This window comes from Gambusia affinis, linkage group LG06 (genome assembly GCF_019740435.1).
Source record: "Gambusia affinis linkage group LG06, SWU_Gaff_1.0, whole genome shotgun sequence".
NCBI classification, from domain to species: Eukaryota; Metazoa; Chordata; class Actinopteri; order Cyprinodontiformes; family Poeciliidae; genus Gambusia; species Gambusia affinis.
The window spans coordinates 4385502-4410993 of NC_057873.1; the positions used below are offsets into that span (position 1 = coordinate 4385502).

The 25492-nt window shown below is 38.9% G+C and overlaps 1 protein-coding gene and 1 long non-coding RNA gene across 2 annotated transcripts in view; one reads left to right on the top strand and one right to left on the bottom strand.

Annotated features, from left to right (window-relative positions):
* LOC122832865 (tyrosine-protein kinase receptor UFO) overlaps positions 1-25492 on the top strand; it is a 50636-nt gene that overhangs the window by 13245 nt on the left and 11899 nt on the right. The window contains 8 exon segments of the mRNA XM_044120050.1: positions 5479-5559; positions 5649-5764; positions 10504-10699; positions 17930-18069; positions 19273-19417; positions 20042-20059; positions 22295-22424; positions 22630-22721. Of these exon segments, the coding sequence (XP_043975985.1) occupies positions 5479-5559; positions 5649-5764; positions 10504-10699; positions 17930-18069; positions 19273-19417; positions 20042-20059; positions 22295-22424; positions 22630-22721 (918 nt within the window).
* LOC122832926 lies at positions 14219-18006 on the bottom strand. Its single transcript, XR_006370895.1, has 2 exons — positions 17919-18006; positions 14219-15220 (listed from the first exon to the last, which is right to left on the bottom strand). It is a non-coding gene; the product is annotated as an uncharacterized LOC122832926 (long non-coding RNA).

Below are 25492 nucleotides of genomic sequence, written 5' to 3' on the forward strand. Positions count from 1 at the left end.
AAAATGAGAAGAAGAAAGGCAGCGGCTCACAGCTGTCTGGCAATCAGCAGCTGAGTGTCAGGGGGAGAGGCTGAGTCAGAGGAGATGGAGGAGAAAAAAACCACCGGCTCAATTGGAGAGAGTCTACTGAGTCATCGCGGCGGGCTTCCTGCTGTTTACCAGGAATCATTTGACGGTAACCTCCACTCACAGGTCTGGAATGGGCATCTGCGCTTGTAGACCGCAGATTAAATCAAGTTAAACAGAAACATTATTGCAGAAGGGACTCATGCTCTCTAATGGCATGAAGGACATTCCAGCCATTTAGATATTAACAGTGACTCATGCTAATTCATGCTGTTTCCTCTCTCTTCCTTTTCATAAAGGGGACCTATTAGAAAAAAATCAAATTTTTCTTGTTTCTGTGCTTCAGTTTGGGTCTCAACTACCAAAAACAGATCAAATGCTTGGGGGGACAAAAAAAACAACTCAGCCATCTTTATGCAATAACTTAATGATTTTTGATGTCTGGGAAACGAGCCGCTTTAAAAACCTCCAGAATGTAACGTCACAAATCAGCAAGCACTGCCCGTTACCTAGCAACCCCGGAAGCCCAGCCCGTTACCTAGCAACTCAAGCTGAGTTCCAGCAGGTTTGGTCAGCTAGTTTTACTGCTGTGTGTGCTGTACAATGGCTACTGGAAAAGACAAGTGTTTTGTTGCTTATTTACCATCCATAAACCACTTGCTACATTCTTGTTGGTTGTACAGGAGGCCTTACTAATGCTTTTCAAAGATGTACAGTTGTATAATTGTGCATCTGCTTGTAGTCACTTTCATGTCCGAGTGTAAACATTGAGGTAGGGGGTGTGGCCAGCAGCAGGTTATTTGTTTTTAAAGTGACAGAGACCCTAAAAAAGACCATAAACCTTCACTAACCTGCTGAAGGAAGCAGAATAGATCACCTGTTAAAGCAACTCTGAACCTTTTGATGAGAAACACCAAGTTTTTACACTAAAATCACAATTAACTTTCATAAGCTGCTGAATTGTTAGAAATAACTAGAGTGTATTACTGTAGACTGGTAGTTTGGTGTTTGAAGTTGGGTTATGTGAGGTAATTAGGAGTAATCAGTGTCGTACTTGAAGTCAAAATTGGTAACAGTGGTTTCAGTTTGCAGATTCAGGGAAGAATTGTCATGAGGGAGTCACTGTAAAAGCTACAATAATTCAATCATAAACCTTTTTTTAGCACTTCAAATGAAAACTTGATTAGTTGTTTTCAAACCTTTCCACTTCTGCATGGGGGAAGTTGTTTTCAACCATGTCACAATTTTATCACCAACACAACATTCATGTTGCAACACAAGAAATATGTCGGGAACATGGCGGTGACTGATGACTAGACACGTCACTTGTATGTAATATTCGATTGCATCATAGTAATCTTTCATAATAAATAATCATTGACCATTCTAGGAAGAAGTGTATCCTAGTTTGTTTTTTCACTCTGTGACCATTTTTACAGTGAAATCAACTAAATAAAATCAATATTAGGATACAAATTGTCTGTTTTTTGACAAGCTTTACAGGAGTTAACGCACGCAAAGGTTGTTTTGACGTCTGTCATAGAGGAGTTGGCCTCTTCCTAAACCTCCTAACTGACTCTCATCTTAAGATTTAAGATTTAGATGCTGCTAAATCTGACCAGATATATAAAAGAAAAAGGGATGCGGTGCCTACTAATTGTCAACACTATGACAACTAGATGAGGTCAAGAAAAGGTTTTAATTAAGTAAAAAGATTGTGAGGGGGAGGCTAGTAGTTCAGTTAAGCTGGTTTTACTTTGACAATCTTATCATGTAGATATGACGTGGAATTGTGTGTTTTGGTTCAGATGCAAAATAAAAGACAGGCCAGCTATCTTCCAACTCTGACAGTAGAGCAGGTGTTTAAATTAGCTAATCAACCACCGCTGTGTTAGCTTAGCTAATAGCCGTGGTAGCTAATCTACCTCAGAGATCACTTATTAATAATCGCAAAATTAACATCAAATCTGGAAACATAAAACTGTAACTGACTGAATGTTCCTGAATGTTCCATGTTGATTCCTGATACATTTAGCTGCGTTGTTGTCAGTTGTTGATCTTTTTCGCCCCTCGGCGTTGTGAACATGGGCTTTCTGATGTAAACATGCAGGTGGTTCATTGAAACTTGAGCCAGTCACCAAACTGATTGGTTGCAGTCTTTTTTGTAAACCTTTGGTTATAGATACAAAAAGTGGTTTTCTTCAACATGAAGCACGAAAGACCATTCTAGTGAAGCATGTTAGCATGATAGAGGCCTCTTAAGCTTAATGACCCCATCCCAGTGGAGTTGGTCAACACAGTGAACACAGTGAACAAGATCCTGATTTCTTGTCGTGACAAATGTGACATTTTCAGCTGGGAAGCGAATTATTCTGCGGTTTGCTGATGGGGAAGGAAAGAAACACAGAAATATGTGGCGCAATCAAGGGCTGCCTGATGAGCTGTCGGTTCGCCAGCGCAGCGTCAATATCGCCTCCCTGTTCTTCCTCGCTAACAACCCCTCGCTTCAGCCGGCGCGGATCATACACCCCTGTTCTTTTTCCGGCCTCCACACAATGGAGCCTTGGTGCCGCCGGCGCTGGACAACGTGATTCTGTGCAAGCTTCAGTTTGTGGCCGGCTGGCGATGTTGGCCTGTTAGATAACGGTGATGAAACTTGACTGCCACATGTTTGGATGTGTGTGTGTGTGTGTGTGTGTGCTGGCCTGTTTTTGTGTTTTGGAATCTGTCGGGTTGTGAGCCCACTGTGAGTCAGTGTGTGAGAGGATTCATTCTCCGCTGGGAGTCAGAATGTGTCACGCTCTTCTCCCCTTCAGAGGAGCCCCAGGCCTGCCAGGGCTGCAGTCTTTCACCTAGACCCCAACGCCACCCCACTCTTTGTTCACATAACTCCACTCCAGAAGGCCACATTCTTACAGTAACAAGTTAGGAACCAAAAACATGCAGATTTGTATTTTATCTGTTTCAGATAGTTCAGCTTAAGATTTTGGATTTCAGTTTAATTTAGATATTGACAGAGTTGTAAAGTAAAGAAATTAAGTAGATTTTTCAGGTGTCTTTCTGAGAACTCTACATTTTAAGATATTTTTTAAGAGAAATATCTGTACTTTGCACTCCTTGTATTTCCACTTATAGCTTGTTACTTCCACGATGAAAAAAATAAAGAAGGAAAAGAATAAGTGTTGGTAATTCTCTATTTAGTCGGATACAACCAATAAATAATAATAATCAATAAACTTTAAAGTATAATGAATATTTAACACTGGAACTGGAAGACGTTTTAAAATAAATAAACAAAACAACAGAAACAACAAATAAAATGAATTATAAAGTCTCTGTAAATAAAATTGCCCTTCAAAATAAAGGCCTAGTTGAAACCAAAACACCAGACTGAAGACTTTTATTATCCTGTTTTCAGTAGAAAAAGAGAAAAACTGTAAATAGTGCAAATGGAAATTATTGAGCTCCTTTTGATTCATCAAGCTATTAACTGATTTAATAACTTATTGCAACAAAATTAAGGTCTACATCAACATGGTATTTGGCTAAAGCTAATGCTAACGCCAATTCCAATTATATTTGTCCTTGAAAGACTACAAGCCTTTATAATTCACATTCTTACAGTGCCATTGGATATTGTATTTATATTTATACAATATCCGTGTTTTATTTTGGTCCTGTATGTTTCTTTATTTTTTTTTGTCAGGAGAGGAAGCAGAACTGCTGTGTAAATAGTTTTCACAATAAGAGCATGAATATAAATGTGTAACTATTTTAAGAGTGAACAGTTAATAAACAAAACTTCAACACAAACAACTTCAAACTTTATTCAACTGAACGTTTATAAAACGGCTAGGTTTAGAATTTATCCGGAAAAATTAATTTAGGGGAAGCTAAGTTTGCTAAACATTTTCAAAGTGAGGAAAAGTGTTAATGGAAAAATTTGCTCCTCTATTAACGGACAACTGGTAATCCTGAGAAGAGTGAGCTTACGTTTCCTCTAACTCCATGTTTATGTAAAAAAATATATAAAAATCTAAGTTGGTCTTTTGGCCATTAAAATGTCTGTCATTTTGTGTGTTTACTGTTTTGCCAGACAAGCCTCCCATAATGTTGACTTCTTTCATTTTCAGGCCTTTGATTACTGTTCAGCCTGAGTGGGATATCCTCTAATTAACTCCTCCTCTGTTTGAAACGCAGGGTATTATTCCTGAACTGGTTCTGACTCATGTAGTCTGCTGTCTGCAGACTTTAAAAATGTTTATAGAAAATCTGCAAGTGAAGAGAAAAACACGGAGATTTTATGGCTGAATTAATTGTCTTTAAAAAAAGCTTTTGTCTCTAAATAATTTCTGAAGGTTATTTTGAACATAGATCCACAAATTGCTTCAAAAGACTTTCTTTTTCATGGATTTGCATTTTTAGTTTTTTTCTTTAATAATAATTATAATAATAATAATAATAATAATAATAATAATAATAATAATAATAATAATAATAATAAAAAACAATACATTATCCAAACTGTACTTTCTGACATTTTACTTTCCAAAACTTAAATGTTACTTTATTCTGTCTAGAACTAAACCTGTTGCAATAACAAATTTTGCTTGACTATAAATTGTTCGAGCAATTATCGCAATAAACGATAATATTGTTGTCTTAAGACCATTTTCAATTAATGTATTGATAATGGCATAATTATGCTACTCTGCTCTCTCAAAGGCCGATAGACTTTAATTTTGTAAAGAACGGTGCTTGTCAAAAATTTGTGGTCTAGTTTCCAGTGCAGATATCTTAGTAGACTTGAAATAAGAAAATAACTTACAAGTGGCTGTTCACCAAGATAAAGATGCTTGTTTTCAGTAAACTATTCCTTAATATTGGTGAAGAAGTCGTAGTTCCACTGGTAGAATGTTCCGCTGCGCCGTTACCTAGCAACCCCAGCCAAGCCCAGCCCGTAACCTAGCAACCCGATTCTAGTTCCACTGGCAGATTTTTTCACTTATTATAAATAAAATAATCTGCTAATGGAGCTAGAACTTTTTCACTTAAAACTTTTGTTTTAAGTCAATAAAACTTTAATAAGTAACTGCTGAAAAGTTACTTTCTAGTTATTTTTGTACTAAGACATGTGCACTAGAAACTAGGCCAAAAATACTCGATAATTGTTTGTGTTTTTGCAGTGCATTTTTTGAGAGATGGAGAAAGATTTCACATGGAACGGAAAAGCTTCTTTGTTAATGTCCTGAAAACTGGCGTTATAATCAGGAGACCGTGGAAATGGTTTTCCTCCCACTTTTCTCAAGTCGGCGTGAACTTTCTCACGTTGCTGCTGCTTCCTGTTCCCAGCACTGAGCCAGGGGATTTGGTTTGAACTGATTGACATAGTTTGACTTTGTTTCCATCCAGGTCTGAACAGAACCAGCACTTTCTCCTGTGAAGCTCACAACCAGAAGGGCGTGTCGACCTCCCGGTCTGGAACCGTCACCGGTAATCGTCCTCTAAAAAGTCTCTCTGCTGAATTCACTGCTGCAGGATTTTTGTTTACTCTTGTTTTGGTGTTTCTGTTCTCTCTTTAGTTTTGCCTTCTCCACCTCATAATGTGAAAGCTGTGGAGACCAATCAGACCGCCGTTCGTTTGTCCTGGCTGCCTGGTTTTGGAGGAATCTACCCGATAATTCGCTGCTCTGTTCAGGTGAGACGGAGCAGGAAAAGTGGGAAAACAACATCAACCTGAGAGTCTCTCACACTGTTTGACTTTGATGTTAATCAAGTACTCAGTAACCAATCAAAACGCCAATTATTTAATATTTAAAAAGTACATAATCAGATAGAGCAAATTATAAAGTTATGTGGAAATTTTGCCATTTTAAGACAGAAATAGAAACAATTCATATAAATAACATAACTACAAAATTCACAAAATCATGTAAACAAAAATTTTTTTCAAATCAGTTTCTTTTAATGTAAAAAGAAACTAAGAATCTTTAACAAAAACTGCAGGTGCGTCTGGATTGGGATATATTCTTATAATAAAATCTTATAATATTTTGGTCTAGTTTCTAGTGGAAATATTTTAACACACCTGAATGAAGACAAAACTAACTTATAAACAAGATATAGGAGCTTGTTTTAAGTCTATGATTTCTTCATATTGATTTAAAAATCCACTGTTAGATTATTCCTCTTAGACCATGGGAATAATTTAGCTATAAGCGAAATAATCTAGTACTTTTTCATCAATATTTAGAAATCATTTACTTAAAACCAGCTCCTATGTCTTTCTGAAAAGTTACTTGTAAGTTAGTTAGAACTTATCGGCTGCAGAGACAAATATTTATTGATACTTTATCAGTTTGTTAATGGCTGTTATTAATACATTCTGGCGCAACCAGAAGAACATTCATAATTTTAATTTGGCTAAATTGAAAATGCGTTTGGCTGTTATAAGTGAAGACACCTGCCAGTGGAGCTGGAATTTGGTTGCTAGGTGACGGCCCGGGCTTGGCTGGGGTTGCTAGGTAACGGCACAGCGGAACATTCTACCGGTGGAACTAGAACTTTTTTATAAAGATAAAGGAATTATTGACTTAAAAAACCTCATATTTATTACTGAAAAGTTTGTTGTAGTTCAGTTTTGTTTTATTTCAACTGTACCAGGATGTTTGCAGCAGAAATGTTTGCTGTGTGTAACTGAGTGGATGTAACTAGTTACTGCTCAACTCTGCCCAAATTTCTGCAGCCCTAATTTTACAGAAAAGGATGAATCCTTTTCTTTAGGTTGCCTCGCTCATCTTGTTCCCCTCCCTGCTGTCTTCGTGCATGGATCGGGTTTCGCTCTGGGAAAGTGGCCTCCTGAACTAATCTCATGTAGCACCACTCCCTCTCCTTGTGTCTGGTTGCCACCATCCAGCTCCGCGTTTCTTGTAGCTGAAAGGAGGAAAGTTTTCCTCCTAAAAAAAAAAAAGAGAGAAGTCGAGCGGTGCAGCACCACCCCTAAACGTCTGGTTCTAATAAAGCTGCCCCCCTCCTCTTCACAGGGGGAACAAGACAAGGGGCCAGCCTCAGCAAAGTGGGGCAAAAATCCGAGTTTAACAGTTTATTGTGTTGAGAAGAGTAACATGAAAAAGGCTGCGAAGTCGAGAGCAGAAAGGCTTTACTGTGTTTCACATGAAAGGCAGCAGGAAGAAGAGAGAGTGAATGAAAACAGGAAAAGCAGTGACAGCAGGTATTGTGGGTCTGAGCCATTCAGCGGGATGAGTCAGAGCAGAGTACATGAAACACTTGTTTTACAACTCAGCGCTGATTCAGACTGTTGTTTTTTTTCATCTGCTCTCCTGAGTCATTCAGACACTTCCTAAGTTTTCTGCTCACGCCATGAGGAAGGAAAACCCATCCAGGGTTTAAAACCTGCATCATCATCAACAACACATACAGGATTTAAGACAAAACTAACTTATAAGCAATTTTTCAGCAAGACAACAGTCAAGGGCGTTGAACCTATTTTCATTTTGAGGCCATATTAAACATTTAAATGTTCTTAAAGGGCCGGTTGTTCCAGAATGTATTAATGAAACCCAGTAAGCTGTGAAAATATCAATAAATAGTTGTCTGTTTCAGCAATCAATAAGAAAAGTAAAGTCAAATTAAATAATATTGATCACTTCATCCAGGCTTTGGTGATTGTTTTTGTTTTATTTGCAATCGAAATCACAAATTTTTAGAAATATTTGTAAGGAATTTTTACTATATTTTTGCCAAAGTATGATGTTAAATGTGACTTTTTATTAACTGCCGTTTTGATCACAGACTATAACTTGACATCAAGTGAGGCTGAGGCAGCAGTCACTTAAACCCAATGTTTTCTGACAATTTTAGGAGATATTTTCAGTAAAAATTATTATACACAGTAAAAACAAGTTTTTTCTAGTTTCCAGTGCGAATATTTTATTATACTTGCATGAAGACAAAACTAACTACTTGATAATAAGAAATATAGCTAGTACTTTTATTTCCACTGGCAGATTTTTTTAGTATAACATGGAAAAAAAATATTTTTATCAGTTATATCACATTTGTCAAACTGAAGGTCTGGGGGGCCAAATTTCTCCCGCCGTTGCTTTTTATGTGGCCCTCCAGACTCCAAACTACATCAGTAAGCCCCTCCAGTTTTTCACAAACCCAAAAAATTCTTGCAAAATCCACAGTTTTCCCACATTTTTAAAACGTATTTTACGCTGTAAAAACAAGTAATTTTTGTCTATTTTCTTGTGAAAATATCTTAGTTTTGTTTTAGGTCAAGTAAACTAACTTACAAGTAACTTTTAAGAAAGATATAGGAGATTTTTAATCCTTAATCTGGATTAAAAAGTATTATTTTCTCTAGTTGCGTTAGCATATAATTGTGCAATTTAATTGTGCAAACACACTTACGTTTTAGTTTTGTGTTACTTTAAGCGTGCTAAGATATTTGCTCTAAAAACTTCAAACCAAAAATGCTTGTTAGGATTTTGTGTTTTTGCAGTGCAGCTCTTAGGCTCATGCGCCTGGTTTATAGAATAACTACGTTCAGTCTGTAGCGTGTAGCAGCAGAACAATGGTCCAGACAAACAACTTTGATGTGGTTTTGGGATTCCTGCAGGGAAGATATTTTCCTGTTGTTCCCCTTTTTATAAAAAATGTGTTTACTGCAGAGAGTTTGCAGAGGCAGCAGGTTTCTGGCTCTGATTTGCAGCTGCTTTCAGTGCACCTTGCTGAGCGATATGCGTGTTCAGCAGGTTTTACAGCAGACAATTAGCACTTAATGACACCTCCTACTGTCCCAGTTTACAGAAGGTGCAATCCATGCTAAACTTGCATATATAACACAAGAATAAAAAGCTTAGGAAAACATATAAACATATATTGTGGCTCCCTGGCAAGACTTTTTGATTAATTTATTGCATAGATTTTGACATGATAAAACTGGTGAAGGTTCTACCCAGAACCGTTGTACCAGCCTGTTTCTGATAGGCCCGTAAATCAGACGTAACATTTGCAAACAAGACAAAACTGCTTCTCTTATCCCACTGGAGGTAAATTTGTGCTTCAGGAAACGACCTGATGGGATGCAGGAAAAGACTATCGCTGTTTTCAAGTTGTGCTAAAAGCAGTTAGCTTATCAGCAAAGCTATTTGAGGCTAAAATAGCATTTCAGTGCTAAACATGTAGCAGCAGCACAGACGTCCCCAGTGCTAACTTTAACATCCACAGTCCACATTTCGAAGAGGTTCCAAGAATCATCAGGAGTTCCTGTAACACTGAAACTAAACACTAATACCAATCAGATGGTTAAATTACCTAAATAGCAGATTAGAAAGTATAAATATATTTGTTCTTGAGCTTTTATGTCTATTTATTCAATACGTTAGTGGCAAAAAGGGCTTTAGAATTGAAAATGTTGCTTATTTTGTTTATATATAGTTTTTGATTAAGATTTGATGAATTAAAGTCCTTGAAATCAATGATTAAAAACGCATTAATGCATTAATCGTTTATTGGATCAGCATGATCGCACAGTGAAGCTTTAAAAACCTCCCGCTTTGATTGTTTTTGCATTTTTGGGAGCATACAGAGAGCGGTCAGTAGCTTTTTCAATTCAAAAAGCCACTTTTGTTACCAACAAACAAGATTTTTAACTTTATTTTATTTTATTCTATTTTTACTCAAATTATTGTAAACATCCACAAGTTTTTGTAGATATAGTGCAAAAACACAAAATCCTACCAGGTATTTTTGGTCTAGTTTCAGGACTAAGTATCTTTTTACACCTGAAATAAGACAAAACTGACTTATTAGTAACTTTTCAATAAGATATAGGAGCTTGTTTTAAGTCACTAATTCCTTAGTATTGGCGAAAAATTTGAATTCCACTGGTAAATTATTTCACAATCAACCGTTACCTAGCAACCCCAGCCAAACTCAGCACGTTTCCTAGCAACCCAGTTCTAATTTCACTTGGAGGTTGTCTTGTTGTGAAGTAGGAAGTAGTACTTTTTCATTAATATTAAGGAATTGTTGACTTAAAACAACCCTTCCTTTTTCATGCTGAAAAGTTACATGTAAGTTAGTTTTGTCTTATTTCAAATAAACTAAGATATTTTTATTAGGACTTACTAGAAACGTAAGATTTAGTGTTTTTGCTGTATAAGTATTAGAAATATTCCAGATTTTTCTATTTCTTGCTGTCCTGCTCAAAATATTATTACAATTGTATTAAATCGGGTTTTTTTGTTTTCTCTTCCAATGTTTTGATTCTGGGAATCACGGCCTGTTCCTGTTTTCGCCCTGTGAGCCACAACAAACAGACAAACCTCCCACACAAGAACGGCTACAGCTGCTAAATACGGCACAAAGGCTGCAACAACTTAACGCTGCGTTATCTGAACGTTTCAGGCCAAGCAGTCGGGAGATTCCTTCCCGGCAGACTCGGATAAGACGATACACACCCAGAAAGTGAACGTCCCACCAGCCACGCATCTCATCCAGGGCCTGGAGCCACACACGCGCTACGCCGTCAGGGTGGCCTGCGACAGCAGCCAGGGGCCGTCTGACTGGTCGCCCTGGGTGGAGCTTCGCACACAAGAAGGAGGTGGGTCTCTCAAGAGGATTGATGATGAATTTTTATCCCTTGCACTCTGAACGTCAGTGTTTGTGTTGGAAGTATGTGAAGGTCAAAGCTGCAATGTTTCTTCTAAGTGATCTCCAAGTTTCCTCCCTTTTCTGTTTTGGGCGGATGCGTCAGTGAAAGTTGCAGGTGCAAACCAAAGTCAAGTGTTTAGATCAAACAAACAACTTGTTTGTTTGTTTGTGTTTCAACAACAAAGCAGCTCAAGGTGCTTTACATCGTTGAAACATACAGTCATCAATTGTGAAAAAAAGCAATAAACATTACATTCTGTCAAATTCCATCACCAATATACATCAAAAATATTGATCAATGTTGTACCTACTACTAATGAAAACAAACAAACTAAAAAACAGTTCATACCTAATCATTTATTTATTTACTTAGAATTTACTTATCTATGTTGTTTCTAATACATTTGTATGATTATTGAGATATACTTATTTATTATTCTTTTATTCAATTATTTAACTTGCCTTCGAGAGTTGCTAATTTTTTAACATCTTTTCTAAATGTTGTGCTTTCTTTCATGCACAATGACAATAAAAGAAATTCTGATTCTTGTTCTGAAAAACAACTCTAACCAGCTGGGTTTTTAGTTGAGATTTAAAGGAACTCTGTGTTTTGGCTGTTTGTTCCAGATTTGTGCTGCATAGAAGCTGAATGCTGCTTCTTCATGTTTAACCTGAGAGGTCTGGAAGGTTGCTATGGCAGCAGATCTTTAAGCTGATTTATACACTTCCAACAGTATCTTAAAGTCTGTTCTCTGAGCTGCAGGGAGCCAGTGGAAGGACTGGGTGATGTGCTCTATCTTTCTGGTTTTAGTCAGAACACCAGCAGCAGCGTTCTGGAGCTGATGGATTTTTTTAGGCAGACCTGTGAAGACACTGTTGTAATAATCAATGCGACTAAAGATAAACGCATGGATGAGTTTCTCTAGATCTTACTGATTATTGCTTGAAATGTCCTTCAGGTGATAGAAGGCTGACTTTATAACTGTCTTTATGTGTCTCTGAATGTTCAGACCCAGAATTCAGGCCTGATCTGTAGTTTCCATCTGTAATAACTGAAGCTGTGCGTTGAATCCAGATAAATCCAAAGATAAAAACTCCAGTTTTGTTTCTAATCAGCTGGAGAAGGTTTTGGCACATCCACACATTGATTTTCTCTAAGTATCTGTTCAGTGCTTGGATGTAGAGCTGTGTGTCATCATCATAGTTTTGGTAACTCGTCTTATTTCTTGTTATAACCTGAGCTAATGGGAGCATATAGATATTCAATAGGAGGAGGCCCAGGATTGAAAGTTGGGAAACCCAGAATGTGACTTGTGTCCGCTCCGATGAGACGTCATCTATCGAAACAAACAAATCCCAGTTCTTTAGGTAAGATTCAAACCAATTTACTGCTGTACCAGAGAGTCCTGTCAGTATAAAAGCATAATTTTCATGGCAAAAGTTGATAAATGTTCTCTCTATTCACATGTTTAAGCATGTTGGAGGTTCACACTGCAAGCTCATCCTGAAAAACCTGACCCCATGTTGATTTGAAGTATTCCTGATAGGTGCAGCATTAGTTTCCCCTTTATGAAGGGTCAGTCAGTGCTTTCCCTGAAACGGGATGAAAAAAAACTGCTTAATAGTGATATAATGGTGGTTAGATGTAGGCTAGTTTCCAGTTTTTAGATACTTCTGGGTTATTTAGAAAAGAAAGTGTGAGGGAGCTGAATAAGCAGTTTCAGACACGTGAATGGGAACACAAAAGCTGTGTTGGTGGCTTTTTAAAAATTCTTAGTTTTTTTATATTCCAGGCATAACATATGAAGAAGCTGGATACTGACATATGGCAAAGCATTTTGTTCCACTAATGGATACCTGGGCACGGTATCGTAATCATGTGATTGACTTTATTAAATCAGGCATCAAAGTAGAGACGTTGCATGATGAAATATGAACCTGTGTTGGCATGATCTCACCTTTCTGCTTTATGCACATGTGAGAAACATTCTGGAATCGAAAAGAAGTTATAATCTTGGGAACGGCATAAACCTTAAAACTCTCAGCACCCGAAAATAAGCAGAAAGCTAAATTCCAGTAATCCCAGAGGAAGAGAAATCTCCCAAAGAGCCCCCAACGGAAGGGGACCGGAGACCCAGAAAGACCCCGGACAAGCCCCCAGGGGTGTAGCTTCCTCTCAAACTGACCATTTACGGAAAAATCCTACATTAAAGGCAAGGAGGTAAAATCAACTTTTTAGGGCTTTACAGCATGTTACAGAGTTATTCCCTTCATTCTTTCATGCATGTTTGAGGAATCCTTTTGTTGGTGCCGCTCCTTCAGACTAGCGGCAGCAACTATTAGCAAACACCTGGTGGAACTACTGGTTTACTGAGTTCCTAAGAACGGTTTCTAAACGGCATAATGAGGAGCTTTGTTGTGACAATGTGCTGAAGGCAGCCTGTCAGAAAGAGCAGGAGCTTCTTAAAGAAACAGAGGCCCAATTTCAAGGCATTAAATTTATTTTAAGTTATGCATAACATATGTAGCATTTTTATAACAACTGAGTGGAACATAGTTACTTAATTGTGCTATAAAATGGAACTATGTGTCTGGAAAATACGTAATACCTTCAATTTAATGCATTTCTACTGCATACCAGAGGGGAAAGTAAACAAGCCACATTATTTGATTATTTTGAAACATCATTAGCATCCCTGACTGTAGCCATTTATAATACTGTAGAAACGTCATTTCACATCTTTGGCAGTCTGGATGTCAACATGCCTGATTTTAGTAAAATGTTTCAGTTTTTCTGGCTGAGGCCAGCAGATTCATTGTGAAAACATTTCATGAGTTCATGGCAAAGCTTCCCAGCATCACAGATCCTAAACAATTTTCTGTTTCATGCCAAAAAAAGGTTTGTTATCAGTCCTGTTTAGTTCACTTTAATCTAACTCTAGTTTGTTTACTTTGAAAGTCCGGTTCATTTGGGGAGGTGTGAATGCGGACTGGTTCGAATGCATATGTGAACGCCAAGCGGACTGGAGCGGAATTGGACTGCAGCACATTCTGGGCATTCTGGGTAAAAAGAACCAAAATAAATGTGCTAGTTTAGCGGTAGCGGGAAAAGTAGCTTGTGTTTTTTTTCCTTTTACCAACACAACAGAGAAATCCTACAATTGCTAAACATTTGATGCCACTCCTTTTTTCTTTACATTTTGTGCTCAGTGTTTTCAGAGGTTTTGATGTCGTTTCCTTCACTGGTTCTTGGTGCAGCGCCCCCTCAGGCGAGGAGTCGGAACAGCTTTTAAAAACGTTTGCTTCATTTCACTCTACTCTGTGTGAAAACTAACCACAGCAGCTAAAAATGTAAAAAAAGTTTACAACCTCGGTCCCCAATTGAACCGACTCCACCGGACTATCAGGTGTGAAAACACATTACGCAGATTTTCAGCTTGTATTTAAAAGATTTTGGGCCGTAAATCTCTCTCAGTCCAACTGTGTTTATAAAAGAAACCAGGCTGCGCCTCTGTCTGCCCGGTTTCATCCGTTAGCAGATGACAGGGCGCTTCAGGAGGGACAGAAATGGAAACGCTGTGGAAAGTCTCCTGAAAGGCTTCACTGAGTCCTTCCAAACGGTAATGTTAAGCAGCGGTGTGTTTGACTTTAAACTGAGGTGGGATTTTCCATGCCAGCTCATGCTGACTCCATCCATGGATAAAAAAAAAATGGCTGGAAATAGAGGATACTGAGAAGAGAGAGAGAGAAGGTTTTGGCCGGGGCTTTCCATGATGAAAGCTGCCTCCAATCATCGAAAAACGCTCCAACGCAGCGTTTCTCATTTTCTCATAAACAGGAAAAAGAAAAGAGGGAAGTAGGACTCGTTGAGATGCTGGTCACAGGCAGGATTTAGCAGTTTCAGTTCTCTTTTTCAGAAAAAAATGGCAGAAATCTTGGTTTCCTTTTAGCGGTGAGAAAGAAACAAAAGAGTTCATGATTTTCTTTAAGAGAGAAATGTCTTCACTTGTTTAAATGAGTCAGAGGATAAAAAAAAACGGAGGCCTGGTCACAGATCAGCAACATTTTCCACATCTCTGTCTCTCTCTCTGGTTCTGGTCGCCTCTTTGCTGTCTGTCTCTCTAACAGACTGTCCAAATATGTTCTTCTCTGTGCCTTGAACATATCATCTTTTAGCTTCCTCAGTGTGTTACACATCCAGATCCTGAGAGCTGTTTCTGTTTCTCACATCCATCATCTGTTTCCTGAACAAACTCCCCCTCGTGTTCCTGTGTTTAATCTTTTCCTCTACCTAAAATCCAACAAGCGATGTTGTGCAGAAGGGTTTGAGCTGAACATGGAAACAAATCTAAGGCAAAAAAATAAAAAGGTTTGACGGTGGGAATCGAGAACAAGAGTTTGAGAAAACACACATTTTTCTCGAAACTCGTTTTTCTCCCAGGAGGACGAGTGAGCAGCGGATAAATCCAATCTGAAACAAAAGAAAACAAAACATTTAAAAACACAAACAGTTTTCATTTTTGTTTCTGTCTGTACTCTGAAATTAAAGTAATTGAACTGGGACAGAATGAGTCCATTTATTTTTATTTATGCTGGTTTAAAATTCCCAAGAGGACACAGAATGTTTGAGTTTACATCCAAATCGGGAAGGTTGCAACATACAGCATAAGATTACTGCTGGGCCTCCAGGGTTGCATTAGAGGTCAGGTTGAGCCTTTTACAAGGAAACCCTCACTAAGATTGAAAGGGGAGGCTGAGGATGGTTGTGCAATTCATTGTACTTTCCAACCAATGTTTTATTGGGATGTAATGTCCTTTCTCCACCCTGTTACTCCTACATAAAATTCAACAACCTATTGCTCTCAGAAGGCACCTATTAAGTAAATAAAGTGTGGTTTAATCATATGTAAACACCAGCCATGTTTGGTCCACTTTAATCAAACTCCAGTTCATTTGCCGAAAAGTTAGTTTTTGTTACAGGATAAAACATCAGCAGCAAGTTCTGGATTTTTTCATTTGAACCAATGGCTTTCACTTTAAGTAAGCCTTATTTTCAGCTGGTTGGATCTGTGTCCTTTGGAGCTAAAATCTGTTTGAAAAAGGCCCAAAAGAGAGGGAAGAAATCTTGGCGTCTTTGGGAAAAGGAGAGAGGAAAAAAAAGGTTTGACGGAACAAGGAGACGCAGGAGAAAGAGGAGCGTTAAGGTGGAGCCGGACTCGACTCTGAGGTTGTTTTTGTTGTCGTTCGCCGGGAGAACACGGCCAACATGTGGAAACAATCAGCCCCAAAACGATCCCTGATAACATCATCCATACTGTAGGCTGGGCAATATTTCCCAAAACTCACGGTGACTTCACCAGTGAGGCTGTGTGTGTGTGTGTGGGTGTGTGTGTGTGTGTGTGGGTGTGTGTGTGTGCGTGTGTGTGTGTGTGTGTGTGCGTGTGTGTGTGTGTGTGTGTGTGTGTGTGTAGTGGTTCTTTAGACCCTCCCCTGCAGAAACAAAGCATAACAAAAAGAAACAAAGCCAGCTCTCCTACTTGAGAAGTAGATTGTTGGAGTTCTGCGCTACTCGGAGCGTCAATCTCAAACAAATTCCTCATTCCTTTCCTGGAACGTTTTCTAACTGCTTTCACACAGGGAAAAAAAAGAAACAGGCAGAGGAGAGTAAACCAGAGGAGGAGTAGGAGGTCAGGGAGTGGACTCTCCTGTCCATGATGCCCTCATCTGCCCCTTTGCTGGATTCTTCACATTTTCTCCCACTTCATCCCCCCAGATGTTGCAGATTCAACCGTCCTAAAGCATCGAAGCTGTGAAAACAACTGGTTAGCCCCCGGCCTCTTTCACCCAGCTGCTGGCTCCCCCGGTTTCAACTCAAATATAAGACTTTAATTAAATTTAAGATCTGTATCATGGCAGAAGAGTACTAAAGGCAATCAGATATTTATATAGTAGTGTTTTTTTTCCCCCCAGAATGCACATAGCATCGTACAGAAAGTGTCACCAGCTGCTCTTAAAAATATTGTAAAACTTTTAATATTCCATCAAAAAAAAACACAATTTTGCAATTATGATGTTCTCATTAACTAAGAAATAAAATTAAAAACATAGTTAAATAGAGGGCTGCACAGTGGCGCAGTTGGTAGAGCTGTTGCCTTGCAGCAAGAAGGTCCTGGGTTCGATTCCCGGCCGGGGATCTTTCTGCATGTTCTCCCTGTGCATGCGTGGGTTCTCTCCGGGTTCTCCGGTTTCCTCCCACAGTTAATTGGTTTCTCTAAAATTCTCCCTAGTGTGTGTGTGATTGTGTTGTTTGTCTTGTATGTCTTTGTGTTGCCCTGCGACAGACTGGCGACCTGTCCAGGGTGAACCTTGCCTCTCGCCCGGGACGCGGCTGGAGATAGGCACCAGCAACCCTCCCGACCCCATTTAGGGAAGAAGGGTGTTCAGATAATGGATGGATAGTTAAATAGGTTTGTTCATGCAATAAATCTGGCATCATCCTGCAACTACTTCCTGTTGCTTTTCTTTTCTGCCAGTAGTAGCATCTGGTTGTTAATAATGAGACTGTATAATTTAAAAAAAAGTTTTCATTGCAGTTTTGCGAAATACAAAACTGCCAAACAAACTTTGATACAACCGGAAAGTCACCTCAAAAACTATTTATCAAAAATAGGAGGGTTTATTTTTTGTTTTTCCTCTAAGCAAATTTATCCAATTAATTGTATGATCAAGAAAATCCAGCTATTGGCAAAGACGAAGGTTGTCCACTAGTTGCGTCTCCATTGGAAATATAAGCTGTTTTTCGTCTGTGAAAATGAGTTTACCTTAAGAAACTGCAACGAATCACAAGAGGCACATGAGCAACAACCTACTGGCTACTGACGCAAGCCACGAAGAAGACGACAGGAAGTAGCTGGAAAATCACGCTGCATGTTTTTAATGAACCAACATATTCATGTGTGGTTTTAATTATTTAATGGAAACACCACATTGACGAAATAGCTTTTTTCTACATTGGTGAAATATAGACAAAGCTTTACTCACGTTTGTAATGAAAATGCAGAGAGATGCAAAAAGCTAGCTAACTAGCAAGCTAGTTAGCGGTAACCTCAACCGCCTCGAGTCACAGAACCCAATGAAGATGACTGACTTTAATGTCGTGTTTTTCTCACCCATGTTTCAGTGCCAGACAACCCACCGGCCAACGTGACCGCCAAGCCAAACGGGACCGAGGTGCTGGTGTCGTGGGAAGAACCTCCGGGGAAGCTGAACGGGGAGCTGCTGGGGTACCGGGTGGAATACAGCACTCCCTCCATGCCGCAGGTCAGCCCGAAAAACGAACACAGGCTTGATTCTCTGAGACATTAACGGACCTGTGCATTAATGTAAATAAAGTGTGATTTAGCTACTACATTGTAGCTAAATCTGCTTTAGATCTGTAGTGTCTATGCAGGTTGAGGGCAAAACAAACACGTCAGAAAACTAGCGCATGCATAGAGGACCCTTGACTTTGAGACCGACAAAAAGAAAATATGTGGACACTCTTGACCAATGTGCGAGAGAAAGGTTAAATATCAAAATGGCTGCTGTTGGTATCGGCCATTATGACACGGAGAAGTAAAATACCTCAGACGAGGCAGACAAGTTGCCTCATACTATTTGATGAACACGAAGCGTGATAACACCCTGGAGGAGCTACAATAGCTAGGCTAATTTTGCTAGCTCCGCAGTAAGTACTACAGTAAATATCACTGATATTTATCTTAGTATTACACAGGAGTGGGTAGAGTAGTTGTTATGTACTTACATTGTTCATAAATTAAATAGGAGAGGCCAGAGCTAGTTCTAAGCCTTCGGCTTTGTTGTCATAGCAACTCCATAGCAACCGCCTGCTAAGATGTCTGTCAGTTACAAAGTCCACGGAAGTGTGACGTCACATGAGAACTATTTATTAACCAGAAATACATGAAAATGAATATTAGAGAAAAGTAATTCTCCACAAAATAACAGGTTGGTATACATGTTTGTTTATGTTTAGAAAAATGACTGGTATTTCAAAATAAAGGTTCTACTTGACCTCTACTTAGCCCTGCTTACTGCTTTGCCTATAAATAGAGTCCCTAGCAGGGTTGCCAGATCTGACTGACAGTTTCCAGCCCAGATACAATGTCAAATTAAATAAAAAAGGAAAAACATCCCAAATCTCAGTCTGTTAAAGCTCATGATAAAAGTGATGGATTCTAATTATTTCGAAAGAAATGAACCGATAAAATGAGTGCAAGAACAACATGTTGTTAAAAATGTTGACGTTTTTTATTTCTTTGATACACAGTAACAGGATGTACAAATTTTTTTAAATTGCTAACTTGGCACTATCTAGTTGGATCAGAAAACCAACAATCTTCCACATTTGTAACCAAGAAACGCAAAAAAACCTATGAATTTTCTGAAACTTTATGAATTTGTGTCATAAAATGACCAGTTCCCTTGGTCTTATGTGTCATCTTTGTTTCTTTTTGTGACCAGTTTAATGCGAACGCTGGATTGGACACAGAGTTCTCCATCAATCTGTCCACCCCGTTGTCCAACGTGTCTTTTAGGGTCTGCGCCTACACAGGGGCCGGTCCTGGACCCTGGAGCCCCATAAGGATTCTGGTCCTCAGTTCTCCTGGTGAGTGACAAGAAAAATCAATAGCAAATATTAATAAATCCTATTAATCAGGTGTGTGGTTTTTATTCTAAAATAATACAGTTAGCAGTTAACTGTAGTTGTTTAAGCTAGTTAGCTTAACTATTGATAGTTTAAGTAACTTTTTCCCCTTTTTTTTATTTGGAAAGACGGATTTCCATCACGTTCCTTAATTACAGCTTTAGCCATTCAAGGTCGTAAATAAGGAAGGAGTCAGAGTCCAAGTCATTTTATCCATGTTGTCTTTGAGTTTAAGTAACCTTAGCTTCAGCTAACTATGGGTAGCTTAAGTAATTATACCTAACTATAGTTAACCTAACTTTTCCTTACGTTGACTATAGTTAGCTTAACTAACTATGCTAACTATAGTTGAGTTAGGTAGCTGTACACAAGCTAACTATAGATAGCCTGAGCGCTGAACATAGCATGCAAAATCTAAAGAATTTGAAGCCATATACAAAGTTTGCAGAGCCATCAAGGCACAATAATGTCTGGTGGAAAGGAAAAATGTAAAGAAATGAGAAATTATTTAATGCTGGATGTATGATTTTAAATGTTTTTCTCTTGCAAATAAATATAACAGTTTTTCTTTTCTTCATTCCACAGAAACGGGGAAATTCAGAGGTGAGTTCACATGCAGACCCCTCAAACTCTCTCTCTGCTGTGACAAAATGACCGGTGGCGCGTTGGTGGAAGTGAGCTAATGATGTTTTTTGAGATCTTCAGAACTTCTCTTTTTCACTTTGTGTCACGGGCTTCCTCTGTCGTGTGCGTTCAAAAGAAAAGAGGAAAGAAGATAAAATGGAGAGGGGTAGAGGAGGGATGAGAGGCGGGTCGGCTGAATGGAGGAGACGCGTCATAAATATTTATACCAAGCTGAGGCAGTGTAGCACCTCTGTTTGCTTTGTCTTAAAGACCCAGACATCAACAAGAAGAATGGAAGAAAAAAGTGAAAAGGAGGAAGGGAAAGTTGGGGGAGGATGAGGAGTTGGAGGTTTTTATTTGCAGTTTGTGTGAAAGATAGAAGATTTCAGAATGAGCGATGGGACGGCAGCAGCTCGACTGAGGGACAGAGAGAGAGGATGTTTGTGGTAGATTTATCTCAAAGGGAGACATTATTTCTGAAAGACTTTAACTGCAATTCATGAAAACCTCCATGGAAACATGGAAGACAGCGGGAAAACTCCCATTTTTTATGTACACGTTAGATATTTCACTTATAAGACTTTAACAGATTTGCTTCCCTCTCTTAAAAAATTGATAAAATGATTTAAAAAAAATATTTTAGAACTGCAGCCAGAGTTGAGATTAAACCCCAAGGTGGAAAAAAGTGCCAGATTTGGTTTTGGCTGCTGCTACTGGAAATATTGAAGCAACAAACGTCCATTCAAAGATAAATATCTTTTCCAGGATGCAATGGTTGTACAACAAACAAAATCAATTAACTATAAAACAGGAACTGGATGCAGAAGCTGGGATTTATTGGTGATGCTCTCCGTTTCTGGGCTGCACATTTCACCACTTTAATTAGTTTTTATTTAAATTGGTTGGTTTCTTGGCTTACACTCGACGTTTAAGAAAATTATTCTAGAAATGTAATGTTATCCAGTCCAAAATCAGTTCTAGTGTGGATTCTGGATCCAGTTGGGTCAGCTGACTGTGTCCCAGTTTCAGCCACCTAGATGTTGATTTTAAATTATTATGATGCTCATGATGAGTTCATGTAAACCTTTGACCAGAACCATTTAATTATAAGTTAATTCTGGAAACGTTTGGTTTATTCTTGTATTTATTGATTTGGCACGTCTGTTTAGATGACATTTGACCTGCATGGATAAATCTGACACATTTGCAAGATGAAGAGAAAGTCAATAAAGTTTAATCGATTAATCATGATCAATCAATTATTGAGATAATCGTCAATTAAATTAGCAATCGATTAAACTTTACCTGGAGCTTACAGACTCAAAACAAAGCTATTTGCTGAAAAAAACCCCAACATATTTAGAGCAGTAATTACTCTAAAACTATACAACATATATATACACATTTTACATTAAGCTAAAAGCAGATTCACCCGGTTTAAATTCACTAAAGGAAAACTATATTATTGCATTTTAAGCAATAAAATGTTTATTATTCAATTTTAAAAAAGGAATTTAATTAAGTGTTTTTGTTTTAATGTGTTTCTAATATTTTGTACCAAGCTGAATGGTATAAATGAAAAATTGGCAAAATGTGGCAATTTTTTAAATCTGATTGTCTGAATAGTAATTTTTTTTTTAAAAAAAAAGGTTGCTTCTCTGCCATTAGCACATTTAGCACTGCGTACACTAGGATGATTGGCAGCACTAAGACCTTCTTCCATCTTATCAAGAATTTTTTGTGTAGTTTCTACTGAAGATATTTTAGTACACTGGAATTACGACAAAACTAACTTGCAAGAAAATTTTCATCCACATGTAGCAGCTAAATCATTTCTTGAAAAATTATTATCCAAATTATTTCATTTCTGACATGGGAAAATGTTTTATTATAAGTGAAATAATCTGCCAGTGGAACTGGAACTGGGTTGCTAGGTAACGGGTCGGGGTTGCTAGGTAACGGCGCAGCGGAATATCCCACCAGTGAATGAGAACTTTTTCATCAGTATCAAAAAATAATTAATTTAAAACAAGCTGCTGTTTCTCACTGATTCATTTGTTGTAAGTTAGTCTCGTCTTATTTCAAGTGTACTAAAACATCTGCTCTGAAAACTAGACAAAAATAGTTGGTGACATTTTATGTTTTTTGCGGTGTAAAAACTTTCCAAAGCTTTGGTTGAGCTGTTAAACCGACTCTGTGCCCGTGTCCTTCCAGGTTTGTCAGATCCGGCAACGTTTTCCTGGCACTGGTGGTATGTGGTGATGGCCGTCACCGGTGCCGTGGCCCTCGCCATTCTCCTGGCTGTTTACGTGGCCAAGCTGCGGCGCAAAGAGACGCGCTTCGGGTGCGTAGGTTTATTTGTCCTCCCTGTGGGTGGAAGGGAGGAACCCGGCGGCTGGGGCCAAACCATAAATATTTTCCGTCCCTTCCAGACTCCATTGCTCGTTACTTTCTGAGAGCCGTTTTCTGCGTTACGCCGCCACACTTCCAGTGTTGTTTACACACTTACCCGACTGACCACACCTGTCTTGCCGTTGTTGCGTTTGCAGGGAGGCGTTCGAGCCCATGATGGAGCGCGGGCAGCTGGTGGTGAGGTACCGCGCGCGCCGCAGCTACAGCCGCAGACCGCTGGAGGCGACACGTGAGTTCCTCTGAACGCACCTGGAACAGAAACTGTGAGCTGCATGCCCAGACCTGACTCCCTCAGAGGAGAAACACTTCATCCAGGGAGACTGGATGAGCGAGAAACGCTGCACCTCACCACGCACAATGACTGCTCTGTCCACCACAGTCAAAGATGAAGGGATACGGCAGGCCCTTTTAACATAAAATCGGTTTCACCACTTATATTTATGCTTATTACTAGTAATGGAGTAAACTTTTGTTCTAATTAGTCATAATTCTAATTAAAGATGTCTTAAGATATAATTCAAAACGTTTTAAAGAGGCAGCTCCATATAAAATCAACTTTTTTTAGCTTTACATCATCTTTTAAGTTTTTCCCTCATCAGAGTCACACCTGCAGTGTTCCCTTGATTATTTCATGCAAGTTTGAGAAATCCTTTTATCTCCTTGGCAACCGTTCAGCTGTGTAAAACACCTGGGTGGATCTAGCCCCACCTTCTAGAGTCCACTACTCACCTCCTTCAGACTAGCCAGCAGCGATTAGCAAACGCCTGGAGGAACTGCACATCAGCTGAGCTCGTTATAGGAGCTGCTTCTCAGTGAAACGCTGGTAAAAACCATAACAGGGTTAAAAGAGGAACCATGTTTTGATGACTCCCTGAAAGAAGAGTTTCAGAAAGAGCAGGAGTTTTAATTGTAATTGGACTAGGGCTGTTGTAAACTAATATTTTAGTAATCGAGTAATCTATCGATTATTCTTAAGATTAATCGAGTAATTGGATTAAAAAAAAGATCAAATAAACTGTTGTAAATACACCTTCAGCACTCTTCACCACCAGGCATCACTCCAGGCATCGTGCCAGTCATTGTAAGGATGCTTATTGGTCCCCCGAAAAATTACAAGCACCTGGGCATCATCATCAATCAATGAAATCCTCCCAGGTCGAACCTGAAAATTGGATGTTATGCCGCTAACAAGTAGCTTTTGTCAACAACTCAGAGGCGGAAGTGGTAGCGCTGCGCAATGCAAATAATGTCCCGGCCGAAACACGGTGACCTAAATAATAAGGCATAAATTAACGAAGCCTCGAGGCAGGAAAATTTTCCTCGAGGAATTTTAATAATCGAGGTACTCGAATCACTAAAGGAATCGTTTCAGCCCTAAATTGGGACAATATATAAATTAACTAATATGTGTAATCATAAACCAATTTCAGATATCTGGGCTATAATTTGGTGAAACCAATTTTATGTTAAAACGGCTGCAATAACAGATTTCTAGTGTTAAGAAAGCTGAAATGCTTCACATCAGATTTAAATGTTTTACAGTGAAATTTGTTTGTAAAAACTAACATAAACACCCAAATGAAGATGAAACTTAAAGTCACGAGTTGCTGTGACATTGAGGACCAATCAGAGGCGATTATTTTGCGTTGCTTTGTGTGCTGAATCCAGTTTGCGACGTTTCTTTGTGATGTTGCGACATCACAGAGACTCTAACCTGAAAACAAATACTCAGATTTCACCCAGCTGGGTCACATTCAAGCCCTGACAATGTCCCCAGGATATTTGTTATGGTCCTTCTGAGCAGGTCCCAACATGCTGGATTAAAAAAGAAAGAAGGCAACAGTAACAGGAAGTAAACGATTCAGGTGGAGGAATGATAGAATGAAAAAGGAAAGGCTGGATTAGACGGATCTGATGCTGACCAGACGTAGTCAGGTCCTGACGTTCTGGTTGTTGCCGCGACCGGACATACCAGCATGAGTCGCAACATGCCTGTGGTCTGAGCGCATTTTTGGGCCAAGCTGTGTCAGATTGATGGTGTAGCAGCAGCTGGAGGCGATCTCCGACCGTGTTGTTGTTCTGTCAGAGTCTGGAGGAAAACAAAAAGGAGGGAACATCCCAGCACGCGGCGAGTCTTCAGATCCTTTTTTAAAATTACATTTTATGTTACTTTTGTCACCAAAAATTCATCACACCGCAAAAACACAAGTATTTTTACAGTAGTTTCTACTGCAAATATCTACGTGGAATTGAAATAAAAGAAAACAAATTTACTCGTACCTTTTCAACCATATATAGAAGCTTGTTTTAAGTAAATAAAATATTTTTAATGTTGATTAAAAAAATTCTAGTTCCACTGACAGATTATTTTATTTATCACAGAAGATTTTCCCATGGTAGAAGTGAAATAATCTGGGCGTGCTGTGGTGGCGTAGGGGACAGCGCGACCCACATCTGCAGGCCTTGAGTCCTCAACCCGGCCGTCGCGGGTTCGATTCCCGGACCCGACCGACATCTTCCTCCCTCCCCCTTTCCTGTCAGCCTACTGTCATATAAGGGACACTAGAGCCCACAAAAGACCCCCTGGAGGAAAAAAAAGTGAAATAATCTGCCAGTGGAATTAGAATTTGGTTGCTAGGTAACGGACTAGGGTTGCTAGGTAACAGCGCAGTAGAACTTCTACCAGTGGAACTAGAAATTTTTTACCAATATTAGGGAAGTATTGACTTAAATCAAGCTTCTGTGTCTTACTGAAAAGTTACTTCTAAGTCAGTTTTGTCTTATTTCAAGTGTACTGAGATATTTACATTAAAATCCAGACCAAAAGCAAAAAATACTTGGTAAGATTTTGTGTTTTTGCAGTGCAGTTTAAGCATTTAACACGAATAAATAAGTGAATCAAGAAAACAAAGTAACCCATAATCTTAAAACTCGATGTCAACACATTACGTCTGAAATCGACCTCCAGTTCTAAATTTTAAATTGATTCTTTTAAAAATG